Source organism: Mesoplodon mirus (assembly GCF_964341445.2).
Source record: "Mesoplodon mirus genome assembly, chromosome: 8".
Classification (NCBI taxonomy): Eukaryota; Metazoa; Chordata; class Mammalia; order Artiodactyla; family Ziphiidae; genus Mesoplodon; species Mesoplodon mirus.
In genome coordinates, this window is record NC_138984.1 from 88480644 (window position 1) to 88500896 (window position 20253).

At 36.8% G+C, this 20253-nt stretch overlaps 1 protein-coding gene across 1 annotated transcript in view; it reads right to left on the reverse strand.

Annotated features, from left to right (window-relative positions):
* Positions 1-20253, reverse strand: part of OLA1 (Obg like ATPase 1) — a 173480-nt gene that overhangs the window by 136704 nt on the left and 16523 nt on the right. The window contains exons 3-4 of the mRNA XM_082629821.1: positions 11725-11868; positions 6658-6785 (exon numbers count right to left, since the gene is read on the reverse strand). Coding sequence (XP_082485947.1) covers positions 6658-6785; positions 11725-11868 — 272 coding nt within the window. The remainder of the gene's footprint in view (positions 1-6657; positions 6786-11724; positions 11869-20253) is intronic.

The following is a 20253-nucleotide window of genomic DNA, read 5'->3' on the forward strand; positions in this document are numbered from 1 at the left end:
TTCCATTTTTGAGTGCACAACATGGGAATGTACTTAACATCACTGAATTGTACACTCAAAAATGGTTAAAATGGAAAATTTTATGTTATGAACATTTTACCACAATTTTTTTAAATTTATAGTTTAAAAAATGTAGAAATTAAAAATCTAAGTTCACAAGAAAAACAATGAAGCAGCATTAAAAATAACAGTCTAGGGCCTCCCTGGTGGCGCAGTGGTTGAGAGTCCGCCTGCCGATGCAGGGGATACGGGTTCGTGCCCCGGTCTGGGAGGATCCCATATGCCGCGGAGCGGCTGGGCCCGTGAGCCATGGCCGCTGGGCCTGTGCGTCCGGAGCCTGTGCTCCGCAACGGGAGAGGCCACAACAGTGAGAGGCCCGCGTACAGCAAAAAAAAAAAAAAAAAAAAAAAAACAGTCTATACGCACTCACACAGAATGATCGCTTATTTAAACTCCAAAATAATTCTTTAAGTACAGTATTACAATCCCCATTTTACATGAGAAAACAGGTTCAAAGACACGGTGTTACTTTTTCACAGTTACACAGCTAGAAAGTAAGAACTGACAGTCACACTCAGGTTTGATTCTAAAACCACATTCACTCCACTTTACTCTAGGCACTAGACTGAAATGGCAGAAAAATAAAATAGTTGCTTTATGCTAACATGATTCTGATTTTTTTTCCCTTTCATTATTATCTTTAATGTCATTTAAACAGTAACTAATTTTTAACAGACCACTTTGAAAAGTACATCCTGAATGTCATACATCTGCATTTCTGCTTCAAAGTGAATGAAGGCTAGTTTTTTTGGTTCATAAAAAAGCTAACTCAGCTTATGTGAATAGCTAATCTATTAAGGAAATGTGGATAGTTTGCTTCAAAAAACTTTTAAAATAAACAAACATGGTATTTAGCTTTTTAAAACAAAATCTTCATAACAAAATTTTCCATAGAAATGACATATACTAAGTATAATGGGTATCTGTTTTGTTTTCAAAAGCAGTTAATCCATTAAGTAATTTTCAGAATGTTAATTTCTATTTATTTTTTCCCAAACACTGGAAAATGTTATTTTTTCTTTCTCAATGACATGATCAAGTAAGGAAAACCAAAAGCAAAAAAAAAAAAAAGGAAAATTATGAATTCATAAAGAATTTCTGTTATATAGTTAATACATGTAACTAGCAATGTATAGACATACCCATATCTAGTCAGAGTTGTTTATCCAAAATCATAGGTGCCACATGGCAAAAGTACGGAGAAATTCCCACTTTTTAAAAGTTTTTAGTTTTTTAAATCATGCAAACCATTAAAAAAATGTTCTGTATGGTTCAAGAAACCTGAAAAGCAGTCAGCTGAAGAGTAACACATCTGGATCAAGAAATAATTTCTGCAGTATTTCTAACGTTCAAAATACTTTGGGAAAGGGGGAATAATTAAGTAGGAAGATGATTATTTAGAACATCATCAACATTCAAAAACAGTTTGACACTTAGACCAAAGAAAAGAATATATACCTCAGATAAATAACTGCAGGCACATGAAAAAATGCTCAACATCGTTAATTATTTGAGAAATGAAAATCACAACTACAATGAGGTATCACCTCATTCCAGTCAGAATGGCCATCCTCAAAAAGTCTACAAATAATAAATGCTAGAGAGGGTGTGGAGAATAAGGAACCCTCCTACACTACAGGTGGAAATGTAAACTGGTACAGCCACTATGGAGAACAGTATGGAGGTTCCTTAAAAAACTAAAAGCAGAGTTACCATATGAACCTGCGATCCCACTCCTGGGCATATATCTAGAGAAAAGCATAATTTGAAAATCTACATGCACCCCGATGTTCATTGCAGCACTATTTATAATAGCCAAGACATGAAAACCTAAATGTCCATCAACAGATGAATGGATAAAGAAGATGTAGTGTATAGTATGTATGTATATATATGTGTGTGTGTGTGTGTATACACACACATACACACACACACAATGGAATATTACTCAGCCATAAAAAAAGAATATTGCCATTTGCAGCAACCAACATGGATGGACCTAGAGATTATCATACTAGGTGAAGTTAAGCCAGACAAAGACAAATATCATATGATACTGCTTATATGTGGAATCTTAAAAAAAAAAAAAGTTCAAATGAACTTATTTACAAAACAAAAATAGACCCACAGATAACAGAGCAATGCAAAAAGTTTCTAAAACCAGGGACTGTGAGACCAAAGCTATAGTTATGTGAATTTTAGACCAAGAATTTTCAAACTGTTAAATGTTTCCTTTATGTTGGAAATAAATGTCTTCAGAAACTTGAAAAAAAATAGATCCACAGACACAGGAAACAAACTTATGATTACCAAAGGGGAAGTGGGGCGGGGGGGGGAAGAGGGATAAATTAGGAGTTTGAGGTTAACATATACATAAAACAGATAACCAACAAGGACCTACTGTATAGCACAGGGAACTATACTCAATATTATGTAATAAACTATAAGGGAAAAGAGTCTAAAAAAGTATATATATATATATATATATATATATATATACACACACACACACACATATATATATACATGTATATATGTATGTATAACTGAATCACTGTGCTGTACACGTGAAACTAACACATTATAAATCAACTATATTTCAATAAAAAAATTAAAAAAGAAATTTAATGAGACCTCAAAAAAACTTTAAAAATACAATAAAACATAAGTATGAAAAAAACATTAAAAATGCAACTCAACTGAATAACTCCTGTAAACACTTTAATCTGCCTCCCTGCCCCAAGTCTCCATTCAAAACTTTATACTTAAGTCATCAGAGAAGAAAATCCTTAATATAGTGGACGTGGTGAATCCCCAGCTACCTCCCAGGATCTTTTCCATCACTCCTACTCCTTGTTATTAATCCTATCCACACTGACAATTCCTTCATGGTGCTAGGGCCTTTGAAACAAGCCATTTACTCTGAATAATCAATCTCTCCTTCCCTCCTGCTGCTAACTTATTAGCCCTCACCCAACCTTTACCTCTCAGCAAAATCATCACTTCCTCAAGGTAACACCACATACTCACACACACATACTGTCTCTGTTCTCTGTACACAATTGGAGAATGACATCTAGTGTTTATGTGACCATTTATTCAATGTCTGTCTCCTCCACTGGACTGTAAACTCCATGAAGGAGGGTCATTTTCTTTTTACTCACCATTACATCCCTTAGAATCTAGCACACTAAAAAGAGAAGCTCCACAAATAATGTGTCAAATGAATAAAACAGAGTGGTCTAAAGATTCAAAGTCATTAAGAGGTACAAACAACTAGGTATAAAATAAGTAAGTTACAAGGATGTAATGTACAGTACAGGGAATATAGTCAGTATTTTATAATATCTTTATATGAAGTGTAATACATAAAAATATTGAATCCCTATATTGTACACCTGAAACTATATTTTGTAAGTCAACTATACTTCAATTAAAAAAAGAATGCTTGTTAAAGTAACTAGATTTAAAAGTTTAAAAAAAGATTTAAAGCCAACAAACCTGTCGAAATAACTATTTACATTTAAAACAAGTACATATTTTTGATGCAAGGTATATATTTACATTCATCTAATAACCAAGGGAAATAAACAAGGTGAGGGGAAAATTAACCATTAAGAATCAAACTAACGGAGAGAAACATAGCATTAATAAATTAAAACTCAGTAATAACCACAACTTACCATTAAAAATTTTTTCTCTCTGTTTTCAGAAGTTCTAACGAAAAGCTTTACAATGCCCTGAACACACTAATACATATCATCCTACACCGTCCCTTTCCTTAGTAGTTTAAACCAACTGTATAAAACAAAAATAGATGACTTCCCTGGTGGCACAGTGGTTAAGAATCCGCCTGCCAATGCAGGGGACACAGGTTCGATCGCTGGTCTGGGAAGATCCCACATGCCATGGTGCAACTAAGCCCATGCGCCACAACTACTGAGCCTGTGCTCTAGAGCCTGCAAACCACAACTATCGAGTCCACGTGCCACAACTACTGAAGCCTTCATGCCTAGAGCCCGCGCTCCGCAACAGGAGAAGCCACTGCAACGAGAAGCCCTCGCACCACAACAAAGAGTAGCCCCCACTCGCAGCACCTAGAGAAAGCCCGCGCGCAGCAACGAAGACCTAATGTAGCCAAAAGTAAATTAATTAATTAATTTTTAAAAATAGAGAAACTAAAAGATATTAACATAAAAAATGGATTTTTCACACCAAAATTAAAATGAAGTAAAGAAATAAAACAAGTTTCAAACATGCTAATAAGTAAGTAAACAATTCACAAGTACGTCTTTTTTTAAGTCCAAATACAATAATGTAATTACACATTTATTAACATAATTAATCAATATCTGTTTCCACCACTAGACTAGAAGCTTCATAAAACCAGAAAATGTATTAGATTCTGCTACCCACTATATATTTCCAGCACCCAGAACAGAAAACATTTACTATTTAATTAATGAATATTAAATAAACAAACAAATGAACTGCATTTCTGGTGACTTTAAGAGGTCTAAAGAAAATAACCTTTATAAAGAGTAATATTAAAGATAAAATTTTATTTCACACTCATATTTAATAACCTGTTGAAGATGAAAATATACCATAATTTGGAATTAAAGAATTCTCACTTTTCATAGCTTCAAAGTAATCACTTTATCCTTTTATTCTCTTCAAGTCTTTTTTATTGCCTGTAATTCTACAAAGGTTTTTAAAAAATTCTTGTTTTAAATGTATCATTCTGTGTTCTGTGCACTATACAATAATATATACTGTATTTCATCAATTCTAAGGTGCATATTTTCACAGTTTAACATATTTGAAATCAATCACTATAAGAAAGCATGTTACCTAGTTTAATTGGATTTTTTTCCCTTTCTTAACAACAATATCTTTAGCCTGAATGAAATACAATAAAGTATGTATGCTCCTAACCAAATTCATTTTTCCCCTAAAGTTTAGAAAAACATATCAGATGAATATTATACAAGAGACAACAAAACCAAAGACTTTATTACATATATTAATGGTTTCAGGCTATTCTCAGGAACTTATCATCACCCGAAACTGCTCCAGCTCTGAAAATTTTAAGTCAAATATCTCTCTCAACCACACACCTGCTTACAGCCAACATACCTGTTCCTGAACCTCATCAGGAAATAGATCCTTCCACTTTTCAGTCCTTTCCTACCTTCACTGCTACCCTATGGTAAGCTCTATCCCGCTCATCAGTTCAATCACTCACACCCCAACCTTCAGTTCTCTTGCCCCCTATCCTCCTGTCATACCTGCCCTATCAATACTACTTCCTTAAAGACATCCCTATCTGGATGTCCCAGGTACACATTCAAAAAACTGTCCCAAACTGAACCCTGACTCTACCAAGACTTGCTGCTCCTTCTGTAATTAACATCTCAGTGAGTAGCATCAAGAGTTATTCAATTGGCCCAGTCCAGAAACCCAGTTGTCACACTTGATTCTACCCTCTCTTTGAAACTCACATCAGTCACCAGAACCAGTGAAAAAACAAACTGTCAGGAAAGCAGAGGCTCCCGCCAATGTACAGACATTAGGTAACACTATTCAACATAACTGAAACCCCCCCACACAAACATATAACCTTATTCTTTGCCTACATCCCAAACCCTTCCAGAAGGTGTCTCCAAACCTTCATCCAAGTAAAGCTACCTAGACCAGTGCTTCTCAAACTATCTGTTATGGGCTTTTGTAAAATACAATAAAAATGAATTACTAGGCAAATGAATTTTTTTAAACACAGACATAAATACTAGCACAATATTTTAATTAAATTCAAATGACAAAAAAATTACTCAAATTTTCTAAATGCTCATTCTCAATTGCTTATAGCTATCTGTCAAGGGCCAGTAACAAACAAAAGCACTGAACCAGACCCCACCTCTAATTTATGTTTCTTTCGTTTGCTCATTATAATATTATTAATATTATTACCATAAAGTACAGTCTTGACCTGAGCCTTAACCTAAAACTTTCTATTTTGTCGAGAATTACTGTTCTTGGTTCACTTCTACAGTCAAAAGAACACAAACCAACATATAGTTCTACTTATTTTCTCTCTTTGCTTTATATCCCTCTCTCCATCAAGGACTAGCTGATCTATAGTCTCTCCATAATCCTTTCATCTCTAGTCAATAACCTGGATGATTTTCTTTCCTCTGAAATAATGGTATCCTCTCCTCTATCAATTCTGCCTTTTCAACACATGGAAAAGCAAAAATGCAGACAAATTCCACAAGTTAAGAAAATTTCAAAACGCCTTTACAATCAACAAAATTACTTCTGCATAAAAACACTTTTCAATGGGTGTAACCCAGAATGGGATAAAATTCAATTAGAAAATGACAGTAACACAGCATATACTGACTATGGAACAAGCCTTCGCATATGGAGATGATACTTAATCACATTAAGTCACAATCAACAGACGAATCCACAATTCACCTCGTGAAGCTAAGCAAATCTTATTTTATCAATTATTTATTAATTTTATTTGCACAATAATGGAAAGAAAACACGGATCATAATGAAATCGATTAAATAAACAACTGTACTTACGTGTTAGATGAAAGATTCCATCACAGGCACTAATATAAGATAAAAAGGCATTTCCCAGGCCTTGCCCATTGTGAGCTCCTTTCACAAGGCCAGCAATATCCACTACATTTAGAAAAGCAGGAATTTTGCTGAAAAACAAAAGATGATTTTAATATAAAAGAGTACTAAGAACCTGTTTATTAACCAAATGGCTTTCCCAAACATATTACATGAACTAATTCTTTCCTCTCTAGAACAATGTTTATTAGATTCTCAAATGAATAAAAAAAAATTAAACAAGAAATAATCTTTTAAAATATTAGGACTTTCTTACCTAGGAAAATGAAGGGAAAACATTTTAAAGCAGAACAGATGTTTTTATTGTTACTCTAAAAACTAAAACTCATATCATTAATTTTATTATACTGGCACATGCACACATATACAAAAGCAGAGAACATTTAAAGAGTATACTGATACAAGTCAAGGTAATCATCATAGAATGAGCCAACGTACTCAACAGGTACTTTGTGCCAGGAACTGGACTAAGTGCTTTACATGTATTATCATTCCAAAGTTCAAAGTTACTCTATAAGATGGGTGTTATTTATTAAACCCACTTTACAGATGAGGAAATTAAGCCATAGAGGAGTTAAGAAATCTATTGCACACAGGATCACTCAGCTAATAGTGACAAAACTGCTATTCAAATATAGGATATCTGGGTTTGCATTTAATCACCATATAGGTTTTATAGCCCCAAAATGCATGTAATGATGTGAACCAATTGTCAGCATAGTAATAACGTAGTTGTTAACAACAGCAACAGAATTAGACACAGTAAAGTAACAGTTAACACAAATTAGAAAACAAGAAAACCAGTCAGCCATGTAGAAATGGAGATTAAAGCATATAAGTAAACAGAGCTACTTTCAATGTCATATGACAAAGCTGTACGGTATATGCATTTATGTATCCTTTGTCAATTTTCAGAGTATTCATTTTTCAGAATGTCAATTTTATTACATGATAAAATACAACATGAAACTTCCACAAAATGCTTTCCTATTATCTGCATGGAAAATGAGTCCTTTTAAAATAACTGTTCTATAAAAAATTTTTATACAAATAGAAATTACTTCATAACTGGTACCAGCAAATCCACAGAAAACATACATAAGATGGGGTTAAGTTTTTGGTGACTACTGTGGTTGCCTCTCCAGCATCCTTTGCCCCTTCTCTTGATGACTATATTGACTGTCATTTGGCTAGCCATACCTTGCCAGTGTAGCCCGGAGCTTTGAAAAAGTTGGCTCTACACCTAACTCTAGAAGGGGGCATGTAGCTTGGGCCTATACTAAGCAGCTTAATCTCATCCCCTAGGCACAATTAATGATCCTAGGACCTCTGCCTTGCCCCATTTGCCTAGAAAGGCTTAAGGAGAGATTTGCCAGAGAGGGTTAAGAGGATTCTTGAATAGAAGATCATCAGTCCTCTGACAGGGCTTCTAGAAGCAAGCCCCTCTTCCTTCACTCTGAACATGGATGAGAAAGTATACAGTTCCAAGATTTGAGAGTTCCAAATGATTCGGTCATTTGAGAGGACCAAAGGGGAAGGCGATCTTATGATCAAGCTGATAAAGTAAGTAAAATGGAGAGGGGAACGAAGCCAGGTCCTTGATGACACAACTGAGGTGCTGAAACCAACACAAAATACCATGCTATCTGTTACTAACACAATAAATCAATTTTTAAGTCCATGTGTTAGGTGCAACCAAACTCATCTAAATAATATAACTTCTAACAACTAAAACATATCACCCATATGATAAATATAAAGTACAGTAGCATAGATATGAGAGGAAAGGCCCTGAAGTTGAAGTAAGAAGCCTTGGGTTCTAGCCCTGGTTGACATTAACTATCTGTGTGACCTTGAGCAGATCATTTCACCTTTCTGGGCTTCCGTTTCCTTTTATAAGGAAACCAGACAGGACAATCTATAGCTCTGAGATTCTGTTTTCTAATGAAAATGAGCTTCTTACTTCTGATTCTTGATTTAAGGCCAGGATAAAGGTTTAAAGCATTAATATCATATCTCAAAAAATAAAAACTTGAGCCCTAATTCAAAGATTTTTTATATACTGTACCAGTGATTTTAAGACTACTTTATGTTTTTAGACCTTATGAAACTTTCTTGAGATTAAAATGATAAGGTTAAAAATCTTTTTAATCACTATGATATAATGAACACAGAATACCAAAAACATTTATAAGTCTTTCTTCAACAGAAACAAATGAAAATGATAAGGAGGATTTTTCTTCCATCAAAAAAACAAACAAAAAAACCTGGAAACTTGCAATATAACAGATAAGTTTGGGGTAGCAAGAAGACAAACTATGAATTACTGTCAATCCTTCCTTATTTGCTTGACCACAAAGAGGACAAAATTAAGTTATGGTAAAAATGAAGATGGGTTCCCATTCAACTTTTGTATTTCCATAAAGGCGTTTAATCAATGTTTACCAGTAAAGCAAGAGAAATTTTGAGAAATTAATTCCCTTACTGCTTAAAATTTCAATAAATTTGAAGTCCATGAGCTTTATTATTGTTTTTTTTAAAAAAATAACATGACATTTTAAAATTTATTTATTTGGTTGCATTGGGTCTTAGTTGTGGCAGGCGGATTCCTTAGCTGCAGCTCACAGGCTCCTTAGTTGCGGCTCGCCTGCTCCTTAGTTGCAGCACGTGTGTCCCTTAGTTGTGGTAGGCGGGCTCCTTAGTTGCAGTAGGCGGGCTCCTTAATTGTGGCATGTGAACTCTTAGTTGCGGCATGCATGTGGGATCTAGTTCCCTGACCAGGGAGCAAACCCAGGCCCCCTGCATTGGGAGCTCGGAGTCTTAACCACTGCGCCACCAGGGAAGTCCCTCTAAGAGCTTTATTATTATTGTTGTTCTTTCATGTCTCTGGAAAATTTCAGCAATGTCACATGACCCCACAGCACCTCAGTGGCAAAGGCTCACACAAGGAGAGAGTCAGAGTGGGCAGAGAAGGCAGCACAACAGCAGCTGGGGCCTGGACAAGGAAGGCATCTGGGCAGGAGAGCAGCCCAGCAATAGGCAGGGCCCAAGCCAGGAGAGTGTCCAAACTGGGCAACAACCTGGTGGGTTTAAGAGATTTGCAACATATAAAGGGATTGAGCAAATAAGCACATTATGGGGACAACTGGAGAAATCTAAATGGAATCTGTGAATTAGATGATAATATTAGATCATTGTCAATGTCCTGATTATGATGGTTTACTGCGGTTATGTAGGCGAGTGTCTATACTTAGCAAATACAAACTGAAGAATTAAAGTGCAATGTGGCATCATGTCTGCAAGTTATTTTCAAAGGTTCAGAGAAATTTGAGTGAAAGGCATACAAACATTCTACATATAATTTTTCAGCTTTTATATAAAATTGAAATCATTTAAAAATAAAGTTTTTAAAAAGGATTCAGAAGTCAGCTTGAGGAGCCAATTTGAGGGATATAATTTGAGCTATATCCAATGACTGTGACATATTATAACCAAGTGAGTAACACTGATATGAATAAATATATGAATGAATAAATGAAAACAAGAAAGCTCTTCTTACAGCAGAATGTCAACTAATAAATGAAGAAGAAATGGTGGAATTACAAAATCATCATGTGACAATCATCACAGTAATAATTAATTCATTAAAAAATCAATAGATGCTAAAACTAGAGGATGAAAGTAAGAGAAGTAAATAAATTTGGTATATATTCTGTAGTTAGAACTCATAGGAATTGCTGATAGATTGGATGTAGGGGTGAGGAAAGAAAAGAATCAAGGATAGATCTTGGGCTTTAACTTACGCAACTGAAGAAATAATAGTACTATTTATTGAATTATAAACGTCTTGAGGAAGAACAAATTTGACACAGGCAGGATAAAATCAAGAAGTCCATTTAGGACATGTAAAGTCGGAGGCAACTGTTTAGCCATCTAAGTGTCAGTGTCAAGCAGGCGGTTAGATATGCGTCTGGAGTTCAACAGAGTTCAGGTCTGGAGACAAAAATTTGGGATTTATCACCACGTTCAAAATAGTGAAAACTAAAAGCAAACTAAATTCTCAATAATAGGGAAATGGTAAATAAACTGTGTACATTCATATAACATAGTACTAAACATTATCATTATATTAGAAATTGTTATTTATTTAAATCTGTACTTTTTAATCTAGAAAAATATTAATGATACCCGAAGTAAACATGTATCAAAAGTATGGAAGGATCTACCTCAAAAGTATTTATATCTATTATATCAAGGTAGAAGTATAGGTGATTTTTACTCCTCTCTTTATACATTTCCATACTGTCTGAACTTCCTACAATAAAACTGTATTATCTTACTTTTTCTAATTAAAGATATAATACATGCTGTTATAAAAACGTCAAACAGAGAGAACTACAAGAAATAAAGAAAATAATGACCTAAAAATTCCATTCCCCAGGGGGCTTCCCTGGTGGCGCAGTGGTTGAGAGTCCACCTGCCAATGCAGGGGACACGGGTTCGTGCCCCGGTCCGGGAAGATCCCACATACCGCGGAGCGGCTGGGCCCGTGAGCCATGGCCGCTGAGCCTGCGCGTCCGGAGCCTGTGCTCCGCAACGGGAGAGGCCACAACAGTGAGAGGCCCGCGTACCGCAAAAAAAAAAAAAAAAAAAAAAATTCCATTCCCCAGAGATAACCATCAATTAGTTTGTGATCTTCAGTTCATATATTTTCCTATGAATACACACATGTATCATTTTACATGAATGGAATCACATAGTATAGACTAATTACTCCCTCTACTTCACACTCCCCAGAAAAAAATAACTTCAATGTTAACAATGGATGTATCCTTCCTCACCCTTCTCCAGGTTCTAGGTTACTTTTAAATCACCCAAAACAATAATGCTACATTAATTTTGAAAAAAACAACACAACCCTTCTACATAATTTTAAATATATCACTTATATATATTTATTCAATCTATACAGGGCCACCACATGAACAATGGCGTAAAGAGTTTTCTTACCTTGCTGGTTTGTGGTACTGGCAAAGAAAGTCAAACCTTTCATCTGGCACAGGTACTCTGCTCTCGTTAGGATCAATAGTGCAGAATGGGAAGTTTTCTGCTGAAGCTTGACTATTGGTTAATACATTGAAGAAAGTAGATTTCCTAAAATGAATAAAAACGATTTCAATCAATTCTTAGGCTAACACTGAGAAAAATTTATCTCACTCTAATTTCAATGCTCAAATAAAATCCATAAGGATTATAAGACCAATCTGGGAACACGGGGTGGGGGGTAGGGCAGGGAATACATTTTTACTAACAGAAACGAATGAAATTTACAACAATGCAGCTCATGATTTACAGTTAAGTTATGCTCCTCTCTCAGTCTATTTGGAACATGAAAAGCATCTCCCCAAAGAATCTTTGTTATAAATGATACCTAGTCTCACAACATACCACAAAATCTATTTTACTCCTAAAGTACATGGAATACCAGTATCATTTCACCTATATCTAGTATAATCTTCTCTGGCATAAATGTAGAGAGGTGTGTATTTAGTTAGGTCAATTACTTCACAAGCATTGGCTAATTGTCTAATAGGAAATGGGAGTTTGGAGCTCAGACTCCCTTCTAATTGTTAGTGCATAAGGATTACTGGTAATCTAGAACTGTGAATGGTGGATTGTGAAAGGCAAAATGTGAATTTTTTCCAAGGTATAACTTTAATCAAGAAAAAGCTATTAAAAATGAAAGAACTGTTTACTAATTTTCTGTTATCTGATTCTTATCAGATGATACACACTCAGAGAATGCTAACTCGTATTACTATTCTATCTTTTCCAAACACTTTTTAAGGTAAAAATGTCTCCCAGATGAGATCTAACCCTATATTCATCAGAAGTTTATACTTGCTACAGTTAGTTCATCTGGCTGAACTTTAAATCAGAGAACCAGTCCTTTTTTTTTTTTTAAACTCTGAGACCCTTTTAAAAGACTAATGAACAGGGACTTCCCTGGTGGTCCAGTGGTAAAGAATCTGCCTTACAATGCAGGGCACGCAGATTCAATCCCTGGTCAGGGAACTAAGATCCCACATGCCACGGGGCAACTAAGCCGGCACGCCACCACAACTACTGAGCTTGCACATCTCAACTAGAAACCGCAAGCGGCAAACTACAGAGCCCACCCGCTCTGGGACCCGCGTGCCACAACTACAGAGCCCACACACCCCGGAGCCAGTGCACCACAACTAGAGAGGAGAAAACCCACACGCCACAACTAGAGAGAAGTCTGCACACTATAACAAAGAGCCTGCGTGCCACAACTAAGACCGAACGCAGCCAAAAATAAACATTTGTTTAAAAAGCCATCTCTAAGACACCCTCTAAAAATAAAATAAAATAAAATAAAATAAAATAAGATAGTAATGAACAAAAGACAACAAGGAGGCTTACCTAAATACTACTGGTGAGAAGGATGGTTTGGCAACGATATATTAACTTGAACCTGCCCAGAGGTCTTTAAGATATTGTTCTTATATCACATTCAGACTAAATGTTTAGGATTAAAGTAGAAAAGTTTCCAAAAACAGCCACTTAAATCATTACTGGTTACTTAGAGTACCAATGGTCAAATCAGTAGCTTTCAAATGCTTGCCTATAACAGACTCAGCTGAGAATTTAAAGGCATGCACTACCAGGCCTCTTTCCAGATTTGGTGTAGGCCCCAGTATTTTAACTCATTTAACAACTCACTGAATAATATTGACTGTTGTAGAATTTATACTGGTAACCTCTAAGAGCCTGGTAACAATCCCAGAACTCTAGGAATGATAATTAAGAGGAAATTACTAGTTCCTATAGAGATAGCTTTTCTTTTCAATCCTGTTAAGATAAATGTCATAGTACTTAATTTAAAATAGTCTGTATATTTATCAAGTTATAGTCCATCTATTTCAAGAAAGACACTGAAGATTAATACAATTTTAAAAATTAATATATAAAATAAGGCAGATAATTTTTTAAAAAAAAACTCACATTCAAATTATGATCCTTAAATGCCATGTCCATTAAAAATAACGAGAACTTCTTGGAGAAATTACTAGTTCCAGGTCTGGGACCAGAAGTATACAAGATGAAGCTCAAACAATTTTTCCCCAAGGGAAAACAAGGAACCTACTGAAGGCCATAGAGTCCTATCAAAAGCACTCTGGAGCCAATCTGAATAGGCCCACAGGCCAAAGATGGGTCAATCTGAGCATCTTTAAGGATAGCTACAATGAACTATAACAAATCAAATAACTTCATATCCATGAGTTGTTAATAAACCTTAACAAAACAAAATCAAAAAAAAGAAAAAAAAACCCCTCTCTGGCTACCTTTTAATGATGCTAGGTGATTGACTGATTCTTCTGATAACCGTTGAGTAAAACATTCATTGTGTCTTTCCTATATAAACTGCACTTTTAGAGTAACAAAGAGTTGATGAAGAAAAGATTCTTTTATAGACATATTCCAGCCGATAAATGAAAAAAGAATAAAAAACTTAGAATACCACCATTTTGCAACCACTAAGGAACTAATGAATTGGGTAATTATCACCAGTGATCATTAACTGTCTCCCCCCCAGAAAGTACCTCCTAACAATTATGTACATCATCTTTCAAGTATTCCTGACATAAAAAATTATATGATCAAAAATTACCTGAAACTTACCTGATCAAGCCTTTAGATATTACTATCACTTAACAGAAAGTACAGAGGACAGAAGAACATATTAAATGACACCACATAGATGCAATTAAGAAAATTTGGACTTCGGAAAATTCTGTAAGACAAACAGCCAGATTTCTCTAACAAGTCAACTGGTGGAGGGAGGAAATTCTGCTTCTGGGTGAGATGCAAAAGCTAACAGCAGACTAGAACTCTCACCCAGAACTAGAAAAGCCATTTAAATGCAGAATACAGAAAGTATCTGTTTGAAGGGGCTAAGAATCTGGAAAATGGACATTTGCCCATTCTAGGCAAAGTAAGGCGGCCAAGAATCCAGGGATCTCTCTTATGCAAGAACAGGTTTACTCACGTAAGCTGATACTGGAGTACAGGGAACCCAGCAAAGAATTAGGAGAAGACTTGGAGGATGGACCTCAAGAACATGACCAGTTTTCCCCTCAGGATATTGCTCCCAAAAGGGAGAATTACAAAAGTGTACTGAAGTAAATGAACTGGAGAGTAATACGCTCCATACCTTATTCCCCTCCCTACACAAAAATAAAACATAAGAAGTGATACTTAGGTTGCCAGAACAATCCACAAGTCCTTATTTACCGAAAATGTAAGTAAAGGGAATTCCCTGGCGGTCCAGTGGTTACAATTCCACGTCTTCACTGCCAAGGGCACGGATTCAATCCCTGGTCAGAGAACTGAGATCCCAGAAGCTGCACGGTGCAGCCAACAAATAAAAATAAAAAATAAAATAAATAAAATGTAACTAAAATATTGCATACCTGCAACAAAAACATTACAAAATAATGGTACAATAAAAATACTTCAAGGGGGCTTCCCTGGTGGCGCAGTGGTTGGGAGTCCGCCTGCCGATGCAGGGGACGCGGGTTCATGCCCTGGTCTGGGAGGATCCCGCGTGCCGCGGAGCGGCTGGGCCCGTGAGCCATGGCCGTTGAGCCTGCGCGTCCGGAGCCTGTACTCCGCGGCGGGGAGAGGCCACGGCGGGGAGAGGCCGCAGCAGTGAGAGGCCCGCGTACCGCAAAAAAAAAAAAAAAAAAAACTTCAAGGAAAATTTAAATATATTAATTAATCCACTTACAAGACATTTGTGCCTTTCTTGGGGGGAAAAAATGCAGATGTATTTTTGTATACTGTAGATAAAAAACTGCTCGTTGCTATTACCACAGTCAAAGTAATTGCAATATAAAAAGTCCAGAGGCTTCCCTGATGGCGCAGTGGTTGGGAGTCCGCCTGCTGATGCAGGGGACACGGGTTCGTGCCCCAGTCTGGGAGGATCCCACATGCCGCGGAGCGGCTGGGCCCGTGAGCCATGGCCGCTGAGCCTGCGTGTCTGGAGCCTGCGCTCCGAAACAGGAGAGGCCACAACGGTGAGGGGCCCGCGTACTGCAAAAAAAAAAAAAAATCCATAGAGAGTTCATGGAGTTATTTTCAAATTTATTGGTTTTATTAAGTACTGTATTTTTGACTGCCTACCTGGACATAAATATGTTTAATACTAAAGAAAAAAGTTTATCCCTTAAAACATATTAGACAGTAAAAATACAGAAAAGAAAGTCCCATTATCTCTTAGGCTAAAAAAATTCTTACATGCAGTCAAACTAAACATGGAAGACGTCTCCATTTTCACAGATCACCTCATCTTGGACATGATTTTAAATTTCATAAAGTCCAAGTAATCTGTAACTTCCAATAGCTTTGTAAGTAGAAAAAAGTAAAAAGGAAGAAGGAAAAAGAAAATTTTCTAAGGATTATTAGTACAGCCTTTGGCGGCAAGTTAAGACATTTTGATCTATTCAAATCTATTAAAGAAAAGCCTTGCAAAAGCAAAGAATTTTAAAGTTTTGACTTAAATTGGAGTGGTAAAGCCCATAAGGCTTTTTGTGAAATGAGGATTTTACACACACACACACACACACACACACACACACACACACATTCAGATCCTTTATAAGGTTATTATTGAAGCTTGAAAGTATAAGATTCAAAATTGTAGGGATCTTATGCAAGAACAGGTTTACATAAATATTATTTCAGCAATGATATCATTAAAAAAAAGAGTGGCTAGGGGCTTCCCTGGTGGCGCAGTGGTTGAGAGTCTGCCTGCCAATGCGGGGGACACGGGTTCGTGCCCCAGTCCGGGAAGATCCCACATGCCGCGGAGCGGCTAGGCCCCTGAGCCATGGCCGCTGAGCCTGCGCGTCCAGAGCCTGTGCTCTGCAACGGGAGAGGCCACAACACTGAGAGGCCCACGTACCGCAAAAAAAAAAAAAAAAAAAAAAAAAAAAAAAAAAAAAGAGTGGCTAGACTTAATGTATGCCCCCTCCACTTAAGACCTAAATACTTTATTTTTGAAATTATATATTTTACTGTAATAAGTAAATCTGACTGAATATATGTTTTATCTAAAACCTTATGCAAAATTATAATATGTATAGGGAAGTCAGGATACCAATGCAAACTCCCCCAGCATTCTGAATTAACCATTCATACAACACACAACCAAAAGCATGGAAAAAAGTAGAATGTTCTTTCGAAATGTTTTGAATTTAGATATAACTAAACTGTCAAAAAGTATCTATCTGCTAGATACAGAAAAAAAAATGACAGGAATAAATACCAATGTGTGTATACATGGGTTAGTATAACCACATATTTTTCCTAATTCTATCAGGTGAGAGGGCTTAAAAAAAGTAACACCCCAGCAGTAGGATCACATCTAGAGCCCAAATCTTAGTTTCTAAATACCATTCTTTGATAAAAGAAACCAAGGCTCTCTGGAGACAAGGCTGGGACACGAAAAATACACTATTAGCCTGAAATATCTTACAGTGTCAGAGAGTAAGGAAATGCTTGAAAAGAAAAAAAAAAAAAAAAAAGACAGGAAAAAAAAAGAAAGGGAAAAAACAAAAAGAATGGAAAAATAAGATGGAGGCATGTAAAAAGGACATAAGACGCAACTTAAAGGAGTTCCCAATGACCAAATCTGAACAATTTGAGCAACAAAATAAATACTGACAATATTGGATTAAAACCCAAAGAATAAAAAAAATTTCACTGAGTCTAAATAGAACTATAAAAATGATTGAATAAATAACTAATTGTAGGGGAAAAGAAAAACATTCCATACAGAAGAATTCCAAATAATAAACGTAAAAGGAATAAGACAAGTAGAATATCACCATTAGAACACCACACTAATAACTGCTGCAGGCAAAATCCACTAAGGAGTGATAAAGTTTAGCTGGGGAAACTTTAAGAAACAGAATATTTAAATAGCCTCAAGATACCTTTCCCCCATAATATTAATTAATTACTGTGGTGATTTTAACAAATGTCCACAAATTCTTTAATACTCATTCCTTCAGGAGGTGGAGCTTAATTCCCCTCCCCTTGAGAATGGGTTGGACTTAGTGACTTGCTTCTAAGGAACAGCCTATCGAAAAGAAAAAGGATAATTTTACAGTGGAGAAATCTGGCAGACACCACCTTAACCAAATGATCAAGGTTAACATCACCAGTGACAAATCATGTTGCTATCATATAGCCCCTCAATATGACACAATGAGAAAGGCACTTCACCTCCACAGTGTTCTTCCCAAAAGTCTATTGTGTGATTTCTGATACCAAAATATATTATAAAACTACAGTAATCCAAATAGTGTGGAACTGACATAAAGATGGACCCATATACCAGTGGAACAGAATAGAGAGCCCAGAAATAAATCCTCCCATATACAGTCAGATAATCTTTAACAAGGGTATCAAGACCACACAATGGGGAAAAGACAGTCTCTTCAATAAAAGACACTGAGAAAACTGGATAGCCACATGCAAAGGAATGAAGACCCTTACCTTACACCATACACAAAAATTAACTCAAAATGGATTACAGACCTAAAGGTAGAGCCTAAAACTATAAAAGTCAAAGAAGGAAATGTAGGGGAAAAACTTTGTAACATTGGATTTGGCAATTATTTCTGAGATATGACACCAAAAGGACAAGCAACAAAAGCAAAATTAGAAAAAAAATGAGACTACATCAAACTTAAAAACTGCACATCAGAAGAAACAATCGGGCTTCCCTGGTGGCACAGTGGTTGAGAATCCGCCTGCCGATGCAGGGAATGCGGGTTCATGCCCCGGTCCGAGAGGACCCCACATGCCGCGGAGCAGCTGGGCCCGTGAGCCATGGCCGCTGGGGCTGCGCATCTGGAGCCTTGCTCCGCACCGGGAGAGGCCACAGCAGTGAGAGGCCCGCGTAACGCAAAGAAAAAAAAAAAGAAACAATCAACAGAGTGAAAGGTAACCTATAGAATGGGAAAAAATAATTACAAATCACATGTCTGATAAACAGTTAATATCCAGAATGTATAAAGAACTCCTATAACTTAACAACAACACAAAAGTAACTTTAAAAAGTAACATTAAAAAGTAGCAAAGGACCTCAATAGACATTTCTCCACAGAAGATAAACAAATAGCCAATAAATATATGAAAAGATGCTCAACGTCACCAATCATCAGGAAAATGCAAATCAAAACCACAATGAGGTATCATCTCACACCCATTAAGACAGTCACTATCAAAAAAACAGAAAACAAGTGTTGGCCAAGACGTAGACAAATTAGAACTCTGGTACACTGTTGGTGGAATGTAAAATGGTACAGCTGCTATGGAAAACAGTATGAAGGTTCCTCAAAAAACTAAAAATAGAATTACCATGTGATCCAGCAACTCCACTTCAGGGTATTTACCCAAAATAATTAAAAGCAGGATCTCAAAGTGATATTTGCACACTCATGTTCACTGCAGCATTACTCACAATAACCAAAAGGTGGAAGCAGCACTAATGTCTCTCAACAGAGGAATGGATAAAGAAAAAGTCCACAGCATGAGAAAACATCAAACTGCAACTGAGAGACAGTATACAAAATACCAGAATAGAACTTTTCAAAAGTAAATGAAATTTTTCATGACCTTTAAAAGGTCTATACAGGAAAAGAAAAAGGACATTAGCGGGAAAACTGGTGAAATCCAAAAAAGTCTACAGTTAATAGTAAACAAATAAATGAGTGAAAAAAAAAATCTGAAATTATATGATACAGCAACAGTGACCAGGCTTAGGTTCAAGATGGTGGAGTACAAGGACGGGCTCTCACTCCCTCTTGCAAGAGCACCGGAATCACAACTAACTGCTGAACAATCATCAACAGGAAGACACTGGAACTCACCAAAAAAGACACCCCACATCCAAAGACAAAGAAGAAACCACAAAGAGATAGTAGGAGGCAGCGTAAGCACAATAAAAACAAATCCCATAACTGCTGGGTGGGTGACTCACAAACTGGAGAATACTTATACCACAGAAGTCCACCCAATGGAGTGAAGGTTCTGAGCCCCACGTCAGGCTTCCCAACCTGGGGGTCTGGCAACAGGAGGAGGAATTCCCAGAGAATCAGACTTTGAAGGCTAGCGGGATTTGATTGCAGAACTTTGACAGAACCTCCACTCTTGGAGGGTATACACAAAGTAGTGTGCACATCAGGACCCAGGGGAAGGAGCAGTGACCCCACAGGAGACTGAGCCACACCTACCTGCTAGTGTTGGAGGGTCTCCTGCAGAGGCGGGGGTGGCTGTGTCTCATCATGAGGACAAGGACACTGGCAGCAGAAGTTCTGGGAATTACTCCTTGGTGTGAGCTCTCCCAGAGCCCGCCATTACCCCACCAAAGAGCCAGGGTAGGCTCCAGAGTTGGATCCCCTCAGGCCAAACAACCAAGAGGGAGGGAACCCAGCCCCACCC